Source organism: Accipiter gentilis, chromosome 1 (genome assembly GCF_929443795.1).
Source record: "Accipiter gentilis chromosome 1, bAccGen1.1, whole genome shotgun sequence".
Classification (NCBI taxonomy): Eukaryota; Metazoa; Chordata; class Aves; order Accipitriformes; family Accipitridae; genus Astur; species Astur gentilis.
This window is the reverse complement of record NC_064880.1, coordinates 13,599,165-13,614,955: the sequence shown is the minus strand read 5'-3', so window position 1 is coordinate 13,614,955 and position 15,791 is coordinate 13,599,165. Positions and strand designations below refer to the sequence as shown.

Here is a 15,791-nt window from a genome sequence, read left to right as displayed (position 1 = left end):
TAAAAACCACATTTCCAAGAACACCCCCATATCCACTCCTACTACACAGTCAGTTGTAAATATTGATAGTTGATTTATAGGGACTAGTAACATAACTAGGATGACAAGATTACCAGGAATAATTTCTGTGGAGTTGCTACATGGGCAACATCTGTTTACCTGTACAACTGCAGCAGTATACTTAATTATTCCGTAATGGACTGGAAAGAGCTTTTACTTGAGGAAGTTTTGGTGGCAGCTTAGTTCTGCGCCTTACTTCAAGCAATACAATCCATACAGGGACCTTGACATCTAATAGATTTGATTCCAAAGGTTACAAACTCTTGAAAAGGTGAGTAGTTTTGCCCTTGCTGCAGCTGCAGGTCAAGATATTAGATTTCATATCTTCCTTGCAGAGAAAAGGGAGTGACGATGCTGTGACTTTTTGTGCTGGAAAGGTTTCTGAACATGCTGTCCTCTGACAATGTCAGAAGGTTTCTTCCAGACCATAAAAAGCCCAAAAAAAAGAAAAAGAAAAAGAAAAAAAGAAAAAAAATAGCACCAAGTAAAAATACATTCCTTCATCATGGTGCTTAATTCAATGTATTTATAAATAAGTATTAGCATTAACAATGTCAAGTCCATCTCTCAAATGAAGATCCTACTCTCCCACAAACACTATAGCTCATTGTTTGCATCTGTTTCACTGAACAGGCCTCAGAGGTGTTTCCAATAAATTTCCAAAATTCCCAAGTCACTTTTTTTTTAATGCATGGTTAGAGAAATTTCATTTTTTTAGTTCAGTCTAGCCGCCACACACTTACTAGAACTATGCACCTAAGGAAATGCATGTTAAAATTGTCTGGAGAAGACTGCACAGAGCCGTGTACAGAGCCAAGCATGTTTAAATCATTTCAGCATACAATGCCAGCAGGTTAATCACAGGGACGCTTGAGGGATGAGACTAAGGAAGGCTTAGTGTGAGAAGCTGCAGGTAAAATGCACACAGGTTTTTTTCATGCATTGTATACTGCATATTCAGTTGACAGCTGTATTGCTTCCAGTTTACAGAAAACATCAGATTTTCAGGTGTTATACAGATTCCAGAGATGGATGCCAAGAACTGCATTTCCCTAATACAGTTTGTCATTCTGGTTTTGGGATGGCTGAAAGGGGCCAAGAAGTCTTGGGAATGAATTAGCACCTCCCTTGGCTTTTTGCACCTTGTCCCACCCTCTTGGACTCAAGTCCCCATGCAGCTGAGAAAGCAGATGAAAGCAGTGAAATTTTTGCTTATTGCTAAAAGTACAAATGAAAAGTCTGACTAAACCCTGTTTTTCCATCCACAGAAAACAAATGAATATATTTTCATTTCAAACTTAACTATAGCTCATCTTCAACACTCCCTGAGATTCGGAACAGAAAAATGACTTCAGTGTTATAAAACATGCATGTGAAGAACACAAGCTTTTGAAGTACCTTTACCAGTTCACTCCGGTAAAAGAAGAAAAATACAATTTCTCAGTAAACTGGGGTTCCTCCTTAGCTACAAGCCAGAAAGCGTACACCTAGAGTTGGGGGCTAGACTGCACAGATCTGAAAAGCACAGGGAAAAGCAATTACTTTACAAGGGGCAGAGAACAAACACCTTTGTGTTAAGAAAACAGTTCTAAAAAGAAACATAAAAGGTCTTTCCTTGTCCTTCAAAAGTTCTTTAGAAATCAGCGATGAAGAAGAATGTGGAACATAGATTTACAGAGAAAACACAGAGTTTGGAAAGTCTACTGAGTTGCTAATCACATTTACTACTCTGTGATCAATTCCTGTTTCTCAGCTCCATCTGCATGAATGGAAACACAGAGCTATGCTTGTTTTGCCTACGCTGCCAAGAGAGAAGATAAATTAACAGCACTCTGCCTGCAGCTGCCTTGCATCTCCCTGAGTGAAGGAGCAATTCACCCATCTACCTGGATGCAGTCAGACCGGCCTTACAGCAGACAGCAACATTGGCCATTGGCCACAGCTCTTAGTCAATGGAACACTTGCAGAGCACAGCTGATACAGATTTGATGCAGATTTGGGCTTTCTATAGCTCCTAAAATCTCAGAGATGGATTGAGGGCAGGCAGGTTCAAGCTGGCATAGCCATGAAGCTTTGAAACTGTCTAACAAGAGTAAGAAAAATAAACAATGGGAAAGGTCTTTCTGTAAGAGTACTTCCAAGAAAGCTTTTTAATTTTTCTACTTGTTTTCAAGCTGAAAAACCTTCTTATCATCGCTAGCTGTTCCACTAACTGCAGCAGCACAAGGGTACCAAAACAGACCAGGCTCTGAGCTGCTATTCCTCTTTGAAACACAGCACTGTATAATCCTGCTCTGAGCAAGTTTAGACAGCATGGTGGGAAAAACACTGCTGGTTGCTGGCACCTTGCCTAATGTAAGCATTCCTGCTGTTACCCTCAAAAACACTGAGAAATTTTTTCAGTGACAAGTTCTGTACAGAGAACTAAAAAACTTCTCTCTGGGTTTCATTGCACTGGAAAAATTTCAGAAGAATCTGGTTTTCAAAATAGGAATTGAATTTTAATTTTCATCCAACTGCAGCAGAGTTGCTTAGTATTTTTGTTGCTGCAACCGTTGTCTCAGAAAGCCTGTAGAAAGATAAACCAAGTAAGATGAAAGAATCGATCCCAGAAAGAAAGAGCTGTGCATGTGCAGATAGTGTGGAGAAAGAAGAATCAGCATGACCTTTATGGAAGGGCATAAAAGAGATGAGCGTCAGTCCTTGGAATTAGTGAATCACCCTGGGCTCACTAGTGTCCATCATCGTGATATCTGAATACTTGGGCAGAGGTCAATGATCAAAGCAGGCACGTTCAAGGAGAAAAAAAGACCACAAAGTGCAGTAAAAATGCTAGAGTTTGCTGAAGACCAGATTTAAACCTCATTGAACACCTAAGCTTTGCTACAGACAAAAATGAAGGAACCCAGAATTTCTGTTTGAAAGCTGACACTTGAAAAGTGCCTGGACCCAAAGGAAGGCAACATAAAATCCAGAATTACTCAAATCATTTAACTCTGATCCATTGTAACTGTCTGAGAATAGCTACTGCAGGAGTATCCTCCTCTTCCTTTTCACAGTGAGCTCAGGATTTCCAGAAGGAAGGAAGATATGGTTCTCCCATGATTATCACCAGTCTTCTGTACTCCATTTTCAATAAGTCACCTGCCGTATCTCAAACACTCAATCAAAGTTGCCAAGGCAAAGCATGCATCCCTCAGAACATCTCCCTTTTACTGTTTAATTTGGATTTGTGGTCTTCAAAACTGCAGTAACCCTCTGAGGGTTTAAATCTATGCTTACGGCAAGTGTGGAGGAAGAAAAATCAAACCGGAAATCTTTTAGGTCATTGGACAGATTTGTAGCCAAGCACTGCAGAACAAAGAAATAAGCCTTTTCCTGAGGAAAGGCTGAATTATTGAACTGAAAACTGCTTTGAATTGCAAGACAGATGTGAAAATGCTACATTCAACTACTTGGAGAAAAAACTGTAATGGCCTGAAGCACCTCAGATACATACCCCACTAGCAGCAGACTGGCTTGTGACATAGGTTGTGCCAGGACTGGAGTTATTCCTATTATTCAGCATCACAACAAGCTCAGAGAGATAAACACTACCTGTCTGGTCAACCATAATGCATACCCAACCTTTTGGTGCAAGCCAGAAATTACAAGTACCAGAAAATACACACAAAGGTTGCAAGTGCCCACATACCAGGATTTGGAAAAAGGAACCCTCAGCCTTTGTTAGACTTGCTAGAAAGTACTTCACAGGAATCTACAATCATTATTATTTTTTCTGAGATGCCCTTCTTCTAAAAGGACAGGGAACCCAAGCACACTTCATTGCTTTCTCCTTCAGCTACCACTGACAGACGAGGCTGACTGTCCTAACTGTCAGGCATCTCCTCCCAAACTTGCTAAGGATTCAAGGGCCAGTAAGATTAGTTATCTGCTGAAGGATGCCTAGAGTTCCTCTCATGCACAGCAAGAATGCCGCGTAGAAAGTTGTGATTCTGTTCTTGTGGCCAATTGTTGTTTTTCACTGGGCTGTGGTTTTAAAGAGATGTTATAAAGAATTTAACTGTGGCCCAACTAAGACACAACTGTGAGACCCAAGCCAGAGAAGAGTGCCCATCTCAGAAGACATGCAAGAAGAGGTGGGTCAAAGAAAACTGATGGGCTAACGTAGAGATACAAAGACTGTAAAAGCAAGCGTTGGCACTCACTACTACTTTTAAGACTCCCTGTGCCTTACTTAGTTACTGCTTGCCAGCCAATTCTTGCCCTTCTGGAAGCTTATTTATCCCATTTATATGAAAGAGGACAATTTTGTTGAGTTATTGCCAAAGGATTTCAGACTAGCATGTTATGATGCTGGAAGACAAGGAGAAGAGCAAGAGAAAACAGAGAAGGATGAAGGAGCACGTACTCCCCACTTCAATCAGAACAGGGATTTCAGGGGCAAGATGCACAACTGCAAATCCCCCATTGCTCGCTGCAGGTCAGAAGTCCATGCCTGCAGACCAGGACCACACAGGCTCCAGCTCCAGTGACTTGTGAAAATAATCTCCCCAGGAGAAAGAAAACATACATGTATTAACTACTTAGAAAGAGATTTTTCAAAGGCTCTGGATATCCAGCTGGTCTTGATTCATATTGACTTCAACAAAATAGTCTTGGACCAATGGTGAGTGCTCTGAAAAATTCCCTCTATAACTTGCCATTGAGGTATGAAAATAAGTGGTGTAAAAGGGATTGTTAAAAAAAAAATAAATATAACATTAAAAATGAAAGGTTAAAATAAAATTTGGCTTCAGGCCATAAATTAGGAGGAAACTAACAGTAAAGATAGTTAAATGACTGGCAAGAGAACGCAACAGGAGATATTATGAAAAAAACCTGATGGCTTTTAAAAAAGATTTGTATAGATAGCTGGGGAAATAAATTCCGTATGTGAAAGAAGTGCAATTGAGAAATTAAATAAATGGAAAATAAGGATGACTAAGTAGTAGTTAACATGCCCCTTCTCAGTTGTATACTATTATCACATCTATTTTTAATGTCTCTTCAGCCGTCCGCAATTGTCATCTTTTTTTCAGAACTTGCGCCAACGCTCTTTTGATACTGAATTAGCTGTTTTTTTACTCTCCAATGCTTACAACCGCATCTTTTTCTTACTCAACACTCCCCTTTTCTGACAATGTTGTTCCATTGTCTCCGTTTTTCATCTCTCCTTATATGTCGACTCCCCAGTTTCTGAGCTTTCCAACTACCCTTGTTCATCTTTTTTTCTGGAGCTCTTTTGGTTGAATCCTAGCATGTTTCTTTTCTTCTTTTCTAAAGATACAAGCATGTTTTAGATCATATCTGGCTACTGTACACATTGTTACCCCTTCAGAAGGGCATTGAACAGCTATAGCAGTGTTCATGTTGGAAATAGTAAGCTGAACCTAAGGGAAAAAAGAAGTTCTTTTTGGCTTTTCCTTTTTGGTTCTTAAAAAAGAACCCAAACATTTAAACTCTCCCCTTTTCCTTTTTATCCTCCAAAACAGAATCTCTCCATGAGCAACTGAATATTCAAACAATAACAGGCAGCAGAAGCGTTTGCGATTCTAGAGCTCAGGATGGGTCAAAGCAGAAGAGGTAACACAAGATTTAATACTGAAAAAATACACAAGTTCTAATGTGATGTATGGGCTACTGAGTGAACCTGACTTTTTCATTCTTTTTAACTTCACAAGTATGCCTGCACCTTACCTTTACTGCTAATGATTCTCCATATTAACTTGGGGACACTTTTTTATTTATTAAAAAACATCAGTTCCAAACACATTTCAGACAGTGGAATTCACCATCCAAGTGATACTTCAGATTATTCAGCTTCATCGTTAAAAGATCAGTGTTTAATTTCTCTTCTTCAGTACAATTCTCTTTACCTTCTGTATGCAAAGCCAATAGTGTAGTTGGGTTGTACTAACAACGCTCTTTGGAATGATATTTTCCAAATTCAGACTTCCACCATAGAGTAAGCTTACCTTCAGCTGTGCTCGAGATACCATCAGCTTTGAAATTACTCGTGCTTTTCTTCCTGCGGTGTTTCTTTCTGTTGGCATGAGGTGAAGGAGGTGGATCAAGTTTGGGACTCGTTGTACTGGATATACTTGGGCTCGAACACACAGAATCTCCTAACCCAGTATCTGCAATTTGGGGAGGGGAAGAAAAAAAAAATTAAGAAAAAAAAAATACTGCATAATTTAAATTAATGATTGCTAGAATCCAAGATATAACCCCTTGCTATCTGTTAGCAGCTAACTTCTTGAGCTCATTGACTTCCAAAGGCTACAGAAGAGTCTCCTAACAATATCCATTACTTCTTCAAAAAGGTACAGAAAAGCAACTTGGCTGAAGTTCTGATTTAAGTCCTATTAAATCAACAGGACTTTGCATCAATTTTAGAAACAGGCCAGCTGGAACTGACAAAAAACAATGGGAAATCACTTTATTATTTCCAATTGCTCTTTCTTACAAAGATCTTACTGATCCTCAAATTAACTTGTATAACACTAGGACATTTTAATACATAATAGAACAGAGATATCTTAACATCCTCTGAACGCTATCTGCTTTCATTAATATTAAAGACAACACAGAGAGAAAAGGTGGTAATGGCAATAAAGGTGGGAAAACAAGGTGTGAACTCATGTGTGCCTCGTACACTTAATATTGTGTGATAAAGGGTCACTTACTACCTGCTCCCAATGAAAAAAATAATCCCATGCTCAGTGTGTTTGGTTTCCCTCTGTATTAGCTATGGTAGCATAACATGCAACAATTTCAAGAACTAATGACAGAGTCATTTTCTCCCCTCCGCCACCAATTAGCTCGCTCAACCAAATCAAAATTAAAGGTTGATGACACCCCCCTCTCATAAGCAGAGACCCACAGTCTCATCTGTGGTCCATGTAATGGCCGGTAATACATGAATGCCTTCTCTTTGAGTAGTTGTTCTTGTTTTCAGTCAAGAAATATCTAACAGCCATATTTAACACAAGTGTAGTAAATGAAGACATACTTGAAACTTCACTCTCTATCTGGGTCCTTTCATGTAGCAAATACTCAACTAACCTTAATCCAGTATTTTTTCCCAAGGTTGGTAATATGATTTTAGTTTAATTGCAACAAATCTTTTGGCTATGATCAGTACTAAATGCATTTCTATTTTGTCGGTTTGCTTTTGTTTTTAATTATAAAGTTTAATGTAACATCCTACACTTTAAGTAAAGTGCTTGCTGTCAGGTAAAGTGAAGCAGTTTCCAGAACCTTGGTTAGATAGCACATTGCACTTAGGTGCAATACCGGACTGCACTTAAGATGAATTAGTATGTCAGAAGACTATCAAGCCAAAGACTACTTAAAAAGTGGCTTTTGATTTTTTGAGTAGTTAAATCCCCATACAACTGCCTATTTGACAAAGAAACACTTATTTTCTTTTTTTCTAATGAAGTTTACTTACTAATTACCTGCTAAGCACAGTTGTGCTGCAAGTTATTAGTGAGGGATAAGTTATGGAGCTAATTGCCTGGCAACAGAGACCAAATCAAATGTAAGCTTTTTATTAAGGATTTTTGTTCTTTTCCCTATGTCCACTATTTTGAAACCAACCATCAAGTATTTAACCACAAAAGGGAATCATGGGAATGTATTTACTGTGTATCTCTATAGGAAATTTTAAGTATCTGACCCAGAAATGCTCAAAGCAGCTATCCCGCAAGGGTCTGCTGTCTCCCCAGATGAAGAGGAAGGCAAACCCTGATGAGAATCCATGCCAGTGCTCAGGATGCTCTTGGCAAAAGGGACACGGGTACCTTTGGCTCCTTGACACTGAAAGAAGAGAAGACGCAAAAAAGGATGCCAGCAATACAAAGGTATGACCATGGATGCAAGCTGGTTGGTGCTAGTCTTAAACATTGACCTCCAGTTTGAGACTTGAGAAGGTTTCATACATTGGGTACTTAAAAAGAAGAAAAAAACACACACAAAACCCCTTCCTTTGCAGCAATGACGTGAAAATTGCTGTGTTGAGACAGGTCAGCCGCAGAGCCAGGCACTGGCAAGGAAGGGGCCTGGCTGTGGCAGCAAGGTCTGCCATAGGGCACCAAAACCGCATCTCATTGATTTTCATTTGCTTGTGAAAATCCAGAAAATTCATAAATATCACAGAAAAATCCCAGAGAGCACACCAGCAATAAAGGCTTGCTCACATCTAACATAGTTTCTCAAAATGCTTCACTTTTTCCCCTCAGAAAACACGAGGCAAGAGGCACATGGACAGGCCTCATTCTCAGCTTTCACTTTAAAAAGAATTATGCCATTTTACTCACAGGGAGGAAAAAAAAAACATCCAGGAAAAAGCAACTCTACAACCCTCTCCCATGCCTTTCATAAAGCTTGTTTCCAAATATTTGTGATGCCGAGACGCATGCCGAAAAGGCATACGAGGTGGGCATACGAGTGCTGTGTGTGACTCCAGCATCAACCACAATGCCCTGGACCCGTAAAATGGTCAAGAAACCCTACTCCGACACAAAATTGCAGAATATATTTTTCAGCAGCATCCTGGTTAAAAAATATTAAGGTAGATCTGTACGCTCACTGCAGCTTACTCTAATTTCTAGGCTATAAATTGCACCAACAAAACCTGCTTGTGAGCTCTGAAAAATAGGACACTTACACATGTAGAATCCGACTACTTGCATTGGAGAGCTGAAGAATTAACCTCCTATGGTAAATCCTCGTGATCTGCAGCCCTTTCCAGGTAATAACCTGCTGTCCTTGGGTCAAACGGCTCTGAAGCGAAGAGCCCGAAGCTTTCCCTCCCCCTCAACCAGAAAAGAAACGTAAGTCGCTCGTAAACGGGTGCCGAGCTGATATTGTTGGTGTATTAATGCCCTGTATTCCTGGTTTCGGAGACCACCTTTTGAAGATGGAAGTTATTTAACATTCTCCCGGTTTAAAATATGAGCAATCAAAAGGCGCTAGGCTTACACGCTGTGCTTTCCCATTTCCCACTACTTCTCTTGCCTGACAAGGTATTCTTCAAATTGAAAAGAGGGCTCCTGAAAGCCCGGCTTCGGAAAACTGTAAATGAGTTCAGGCTTCAGCCCGCTGAATGCAATTTCATACTCCTGACTGAATACAAATAATGCATTTTATTTTGTATCAATTACCACGCCTGAGAACAGACGACCACTGTCGGCGCTATTAAATATAAAAAAAAAAAAAAAAAAAAAAAAAAAAAAAAAAGGCAAGGAAAAAGGCACGCCAAATTAAAAAAGCAAGCGCCTCATTACTCCACATCTAAACCAGCTTTGACAGAGGCACTGGAACTCATAAGACGCGTTTCACTGGGTTGGGATGGGCTGTTTTGCAGCCATCCCGCGCGTTCAATGTCAGCCATTAGTTCTTCCCAATCGGGCATCAATGTTCAACGCACACCCAAAAAAATATATAATACTAGTAATAATAATAACAATCTGCAGCCTCTCCGAGCTTCAATACTTGAAGTATGAGTCAAAGAAGCAGTTTCACTTTTCACTCGGGAAGCTGACAAGCATGACTAGAGGGGGAATAAAATAACATTCAGTTCGCATAAATATCAAGCGGGCTGCTTGAGACTGATGGGCCAGGAATGTATTCTTAGCCATCATTCTGGCAGACAGGCCCAAGGACACTCATAACTTATTTTACAATCATTTAGTTTCAGCTCAAGTGGAAAACGTGACAACTTATCTCTGCTGACAAGATGCCATATCGAACCTTACAATTAACTCTCCCACGATTATCTGCCCAGCCCATCATTAGCTTTGCAGTTTTTCATGGACTGTACAGGCAGCTTTCCTTGATGATGGTCGTCATTTGCAGGGTGTATATCTATATTATACAACATTAAGGACAGAACTCTCCCCTTGCCATGTAGCTGGGGTTGCCCTGGGCAGTGCATCCTCGGTTCTGCAACTGCTGGGCCACGTTTCAAGTGATGTGCAGCAACACACTGCTGAAAAATGTTTTCTTCTCCAAAACAGAGCATCACCATGCTCCAGCCTACAACTGCTGCTGCCTGCAGCCTACAGAAGTGAGCTAGAGATGCCCATGCCCTCTCCCAGCAAACAGCCAGCCTTCCTCCCTGCCCTCTCTCCCCAGTGCGATTATTAACTCCTCTCAGCTGCGAGAGCTGACACCAGCCACATCCTTGCAGTTTACCTCTGCCTGCTCATGACGCGATAAGGAGGATGCCGTGAATTTCACATCCGTGTTCGGCGACTTTCCATACCGACGAGAAAATGTGTTTCTCATTGAAAGGTGAGTTTCTGGCTTTGCAGGGTCATGAAATAATGCCAAGTTTGTACCAAGGTATAGGAGAGCTTCTACACAAACCAGTATGACAAAATACAGGTGCTCATTCCAGAGAAGGTAGTAAAATAGTCAGTTCAGAGTATACTGAGGGTCAGTTTATACCTACGCAAGTTATTTGAGGCCATTTTAAAATATGCAGTAGCTCACTCCCTGCCCAGGAACAACAAGTGACACTTGGTAACCAAACCCCTTAAGTTATCAAGAGATGGGATATTAAAAAACCCAACCACTCTGTTGTTAGCGCAGTGATTTTTCTTTACAGGTGCATGACACATGGGATAAGACAAAGATTCTGCTTGTTCAAATCTGACCCTCATTTGCTAGAAATTACAAAACAACAACAACAAAAAAGCCAATGCAGCTTTTATTCCAGAAAGCAAGTCCCATGCCCGCCTCTGCCCTAGATGCATTTTGTAATCACAGTTGTAAGAGAAATTCTTTTCAATTATGATAAATTCTGGTAGAAGAAACAAGATGCAGAAAGGAAGAAGTATGTTGTCTACAACTACAACCCAGAATTATGAGACGGAACATTAAATGAAAAACGAAACGAACCAATCCTTCTCAGAAGAGTCTCAAGGGCTGTGCTGTTGTACTGCAGTTTATTTGCCATTTCAAACACATTTGATATCCTCTCGCAATATTACGATGTTTGTAAAAGGTAACATTCCACACAAGTCCCACTTCTTATCTTTTTATAGTTTTATTGTTTGGAAGCCGCGTGCGCTCCATAAACAGATCTCGAAGACAACTCCATTTGTGTCCTCTAAGGATGTTGCGAGAGTCCTCCTGGATTTGAAAAGGGTAAGAAATCCAATTCAAACCCAGCCTGTGATTCCTCGGTGTCCCTAGCACAGTACAATGACTAACTTGCATCCCAAACTCCCAAACATCCGTACCGAGCACGTCCGATATTAAAACTGAAGTAATTGCTCCTTCACCACTTGCAGTGCCCGCACAGCAAAGCTGCAGAAGATACCAGCCCAGGAACCAAGGAGGTGAAGAAAATTAGGGACAATAAGCAGGCATGAGTGCCCCAGGCCAGGGTAAAAGGGCTAGAGGTACGAAAAGCACGAGGAAAGGAGGCAACGTATAAGGTGCTGGAATAGCAAAGCACAAAGGCTGAGATACAAAAATCCGAGAGCGGAGCTTCATCTTTGGCCCACGGTTCCTATTCTCTCTCATACGCACACAACCCTCTCTCCTGTGTAACCATCTGCAGCGGAAACAAGAGTATTCTGACCTCTTCTATCTTCATGTCTTTTGATTTATTTCATATTTTTGTCAAATCACCTATTTACAAAAACTTGAAACAAACTCAACAGGTGACGCTATTCTCCACAGACCAAAGTCGAGCTTGATCTGGTTTACATTTTTCTTGCATCTTCTTGTTAAAATTTTCCAACAGGCTTTCAAAGTAAAATTAGACTTTTTTGTCAAGCCCAGCTCCCGAATGCAGCCTTATTCTCAAGTGGCTGGAGATTGATTAATTTGGGTTTTTGATTTGCCGAAGTGACAAGAAGTCAGACGTTACAAAAGCAGGACCGGTGAATGGGATCAATTAAAGAGCAGAAGCAGCAACACAATTAATAGCACCAGGTTCAAGGGGAAAAAGAAAGTGCTGATGACGAAAACAACAGCAACAGCTCTGACTGCAGCAGGAATCTTTGCCGCGACCCAAGGAAGGCTGAATCCAAAGAGGGTGTTTCAGAACTTTTACTATGCCATTAGTGTTGAAATGAAATAAGGCAAAGATGTCGGTAGCTGGACTGAATAATAAAAAAAATAGCTGGACACTTTCATCTTCTACACATGTGTTTTAAATAGAGGCGAAAAAAGCAATCCTTTTATTTAAACAGGGGAAGCAATAGACTAAAACCATCTGTAGTTGTATTTCAGACCCATTTCCCCAAGCTGAGATTTTTCTGGCTGTGAAATCCAATGCTCTACAGCTTCCCTTTACAGCTATTACCATAAATGTTCTATCAAGTTCTTTATATTCCTCCTCTGCCTCAAACCGAAGTTAAAGGGATGCTGCAATTGCACAATGACTGCAGAAGGCTGGAGTCAGGCACCGATGTACAGGACTGACATTAAAATCCTGTCAAAACTGCAGCTTGGCAGAAATCTGCAGATGATAATAAACACTCGTGAGTGGGGGAGAAGGGGTGGCACGAGATTACAGCCCACAGAAAAAAAAAGGCAAATATTTTTGAAGTACACGGAGCTCATATCCTTGGTAGGAATTAGGCTCATCCGGTCATCGTTTAGTTGAATTCAGCTTGGACACTCAAGCTATCGAGGGCTTAAATTAACCTGCTGCACTGAACAAAATTAAAAGGAAGCTCTGAGCAGAACCGGGGGATGGAGATGAAAGAGCCTCAGGAGTATTCTCTTTCCACGGTGTCTACCATTTTTCCAGCCTTATGCCTAGAGCCTGTAAATCACAAAGCTATCCTGTCATGTACAGAAAGTCCCACTGAATGCCCAAGTTACTGGCTCCTTCCCTCTAATAGCAATTTCAATTAAATAAGAAAAACAAAGCTTCCTTCTTGACAAAAAACGATCTCCCTGCTTTTGGAGGGTCTGGCTTTTGATACGTGGTAGTACACCTGAAGGGAAGCAGACCTGAAGGCATGTTTGGCATGACAGGATCATTTCCACTCGGCAGCCTAATAAGCCACTTTGTGACAAGCGAGGGACATCATCCACAGACTTGCGAAAGAAAGTCAGTCTCATGACAGTAAGGCACAGATATCGGAAGGAGGACTGGCTTCAATAATTTCAGAGATAGTAAGACCCTTGTTACGATCTCCCTTATCTAAAGGAAAGACAAAGTTACCTCTAGCTCATTTCTTACTAACACGCAATGTCTGGCTGTCTTAAAGGAAGCACGAAAGCAAAAATGCAATATAATGTTTAAAAAAAGCCCACAAAAAGTACATTGCTCGCTACATTTTCCCTCCTAAGGAGCAACATGTTACAATGCTAGCAATACACCATCCTGCTCCCTAGAAATCAAAGTATTGCAAGCAAGAAAAGAAGCAACCGTATCCTGCTAACTCCCTTTCAAAGCCATCTTATGAAGTAAGCTCCTTGTATCACAGAAGGAATTTACCATCTGACACAAGGAGAGGAAACATCTACTCCTAAGCAACCCTCCTGTGTTGCCAATACGGTGACAAGCAAAATAAAGACTAACTGTATTTTAGAGGACCTGCAAGCCTCAGAACATGAACCGGGAACAAGATGCTAATCTCTCCTCCGCACATCTTGCCTAAAGCAGGTTTAGGTCAGGGGCAGAGATGATATAAACTACTCCCCGAGTTAACAGAGTTTGCTAATTTATCTTATCCCCCATTACACAGGTGCACCTTTGCACTTGCCTACTTCGTACTGTAGGCTGAAAATGCCCTGTGGAAAGATCAAGCATGACAAGTTGTTTGAATATGTAAGGACAACGAACTAGAAAGAGATGCAAAGTCTCAGATATTGTAGGATGCCACCACATCCCAAGGCAAACTAACTTCACGGCTCCCGCTGAACAGATCTACAGTCTAGATGAATAAGGGATGTCTCTAATTCTTCTGGCATAACGTTCTCACTAGGCAGCATCAGATCTGTTGAGAAGATGTGATTCTTACATGGTGTCACCCTGAATTGCTACAAACTGCATGTATGATGCTACAGGCATTGCTTCTCCTGGCCATCAACTGTATACAAAACAGAAAGGTGAGGAATATTACAGAAGGCAGCCAGTTATGGGGATTCATTTCAGGTAACTAGTTCTTAGCCACCCCATGGAGGAGAAAGAAGATGGATGGTCCTTCTGAAGACAAATCATACGGCTGCGGAATGGTTTCAGGGCAGTATCTCCTGGTCTGATTCCAGGCCATGTGTTGGTTAGTCTATACCCCACTTTTGAAGCCACGTAGATCATCAGACACCCTAAGAATAGTTACCAACTGCAGCATGCTGGACCTAGCGAACCCATCAAGCCCATCCCAACTAATGTTGATTTGCAGAAAAATAAACATTTGGAACACCGCTGAAAGAATAGATCTTGGATGAACAAGCACACACAACATTTTGTGACAAATACTGTTTTATATCCTTGGTCAAAATGATATGCATAGTAAACTCACCTTAATTAAACAGAGAGGGTCAGAGCTCCGCCCTGATCTAGCGATCAGCATTGTCTTCTAATTGCAAACAAAACTAATTTAACAATATTTTGCTTTGAAACAGAGCCTTGAGGTCTCAAGACACTTGGAGAATAATGAACCTATGCCTTACTGAATAATTTCCTACTAAAATATTTACCTTGTATTTCAAGATAGGCAAAATAAGACAGAAAGGAAGAACTGACTCTCTTCAAAGAAATGCTCAGAGCCAGAAAGATGTCTCTTGTCTCTACTCTTGTACTTTAACCTTCAATCTGTATAACCTGTGGATAACTTCAAGCATCAAACCCACTCACTGGTAACTGAGAAGAATTTAGGAAACTCTCCACAGTCAGTCCACAAGACTTCAGTGACAAGCCCTAATACCAGTGTTTTGGAAAAAATCAAGAGACTTTCACTATTAACGTTTTCCAATTAAACCTGAATAACTGCTGTATAGCAAACAGGCAGTTAATTGCATCATGCTAGGTAGGAAAGGGCTAAGGCTTTCCTGGTAACGTATGCCACAAGCACCAGCGTCAGAAAGGAAGAGAAATAATGTAAGCAAGACCAAGGATACTCTTCATCAAAGGCAAAATGACCCATTTTCCTATTACAAAAACCTATAGCTGGAAAGTAAAGCTCCTAACATAAAGCTATGTCTTTGCTACCTTTTGTAGGTGTCAGGTGACATAACTGTCATTGACAAACTTTTTTTTTACTTTTAGATTTAATCAAGCACTCTTTCTAGCTCTTACCAGCTATTCTGAGGTTTTAGACAAGCAAAGTCAGGGCCCTTCTCTTGCTCTCACAAAATCCATGCATCAGAAGAGCCACTCGCTTAGAGCAACTTGTAAACTGGATACTCCTCATCGACCTGGACCGTGGGTGGTGCACACGATTGCTGAATTAAGGAATGATATCAACTGTAACAAATGAAGGGCCCAGAGACTTGAAAGGAGATGCTCTTCCACCTGCGGGAAGGCCAGGTCTCTGTGCTTCAGCTGTCCCCCAACAATCAGCAGGTTGTGAAAGAGTTGCGTATCGGATTTAACAGAGGCTTCTTTCACTCCTTGAACTGTATATGCTGTGAAGAAGCTTTGAAGTGTTGGATTCCATAGGTAACATATACACAACATCCCTGTACCCCACGCTCTGTGATCTGGACTGGAA

At 40.9% G+C, this 15,791-nt stretch overlaps 1 protein-coding gene across 10 annotated transcripts in view; it reads right to left on the bottom strand.

Moving 5' to 3' along the window:
• AGAP1 (ArfGAP with GTPase domain, ankyrin repeat and PH domain 1) overlaps positions 1 to 15,791 on the bottom strand; it is a 390,622-nt gene that overhangs the window by 87,510 nt on the left and 287,321 nt on the right. For all 10 annotated transcript variants that reach the window (XM_049800184.1, XM_049800193.1, XM_049800202.1 and 7 more), the window contains one exon: positions 6,078 to 6,239. In XM_049800184.1, the coding sequence (XP_049656141.1) occupies positions 6,078 to 6,239 (162 nt within the window). The remainder of the gene's footprint in view (positions 1 to 6,077; positions 6,240 to 15,791) is intronic.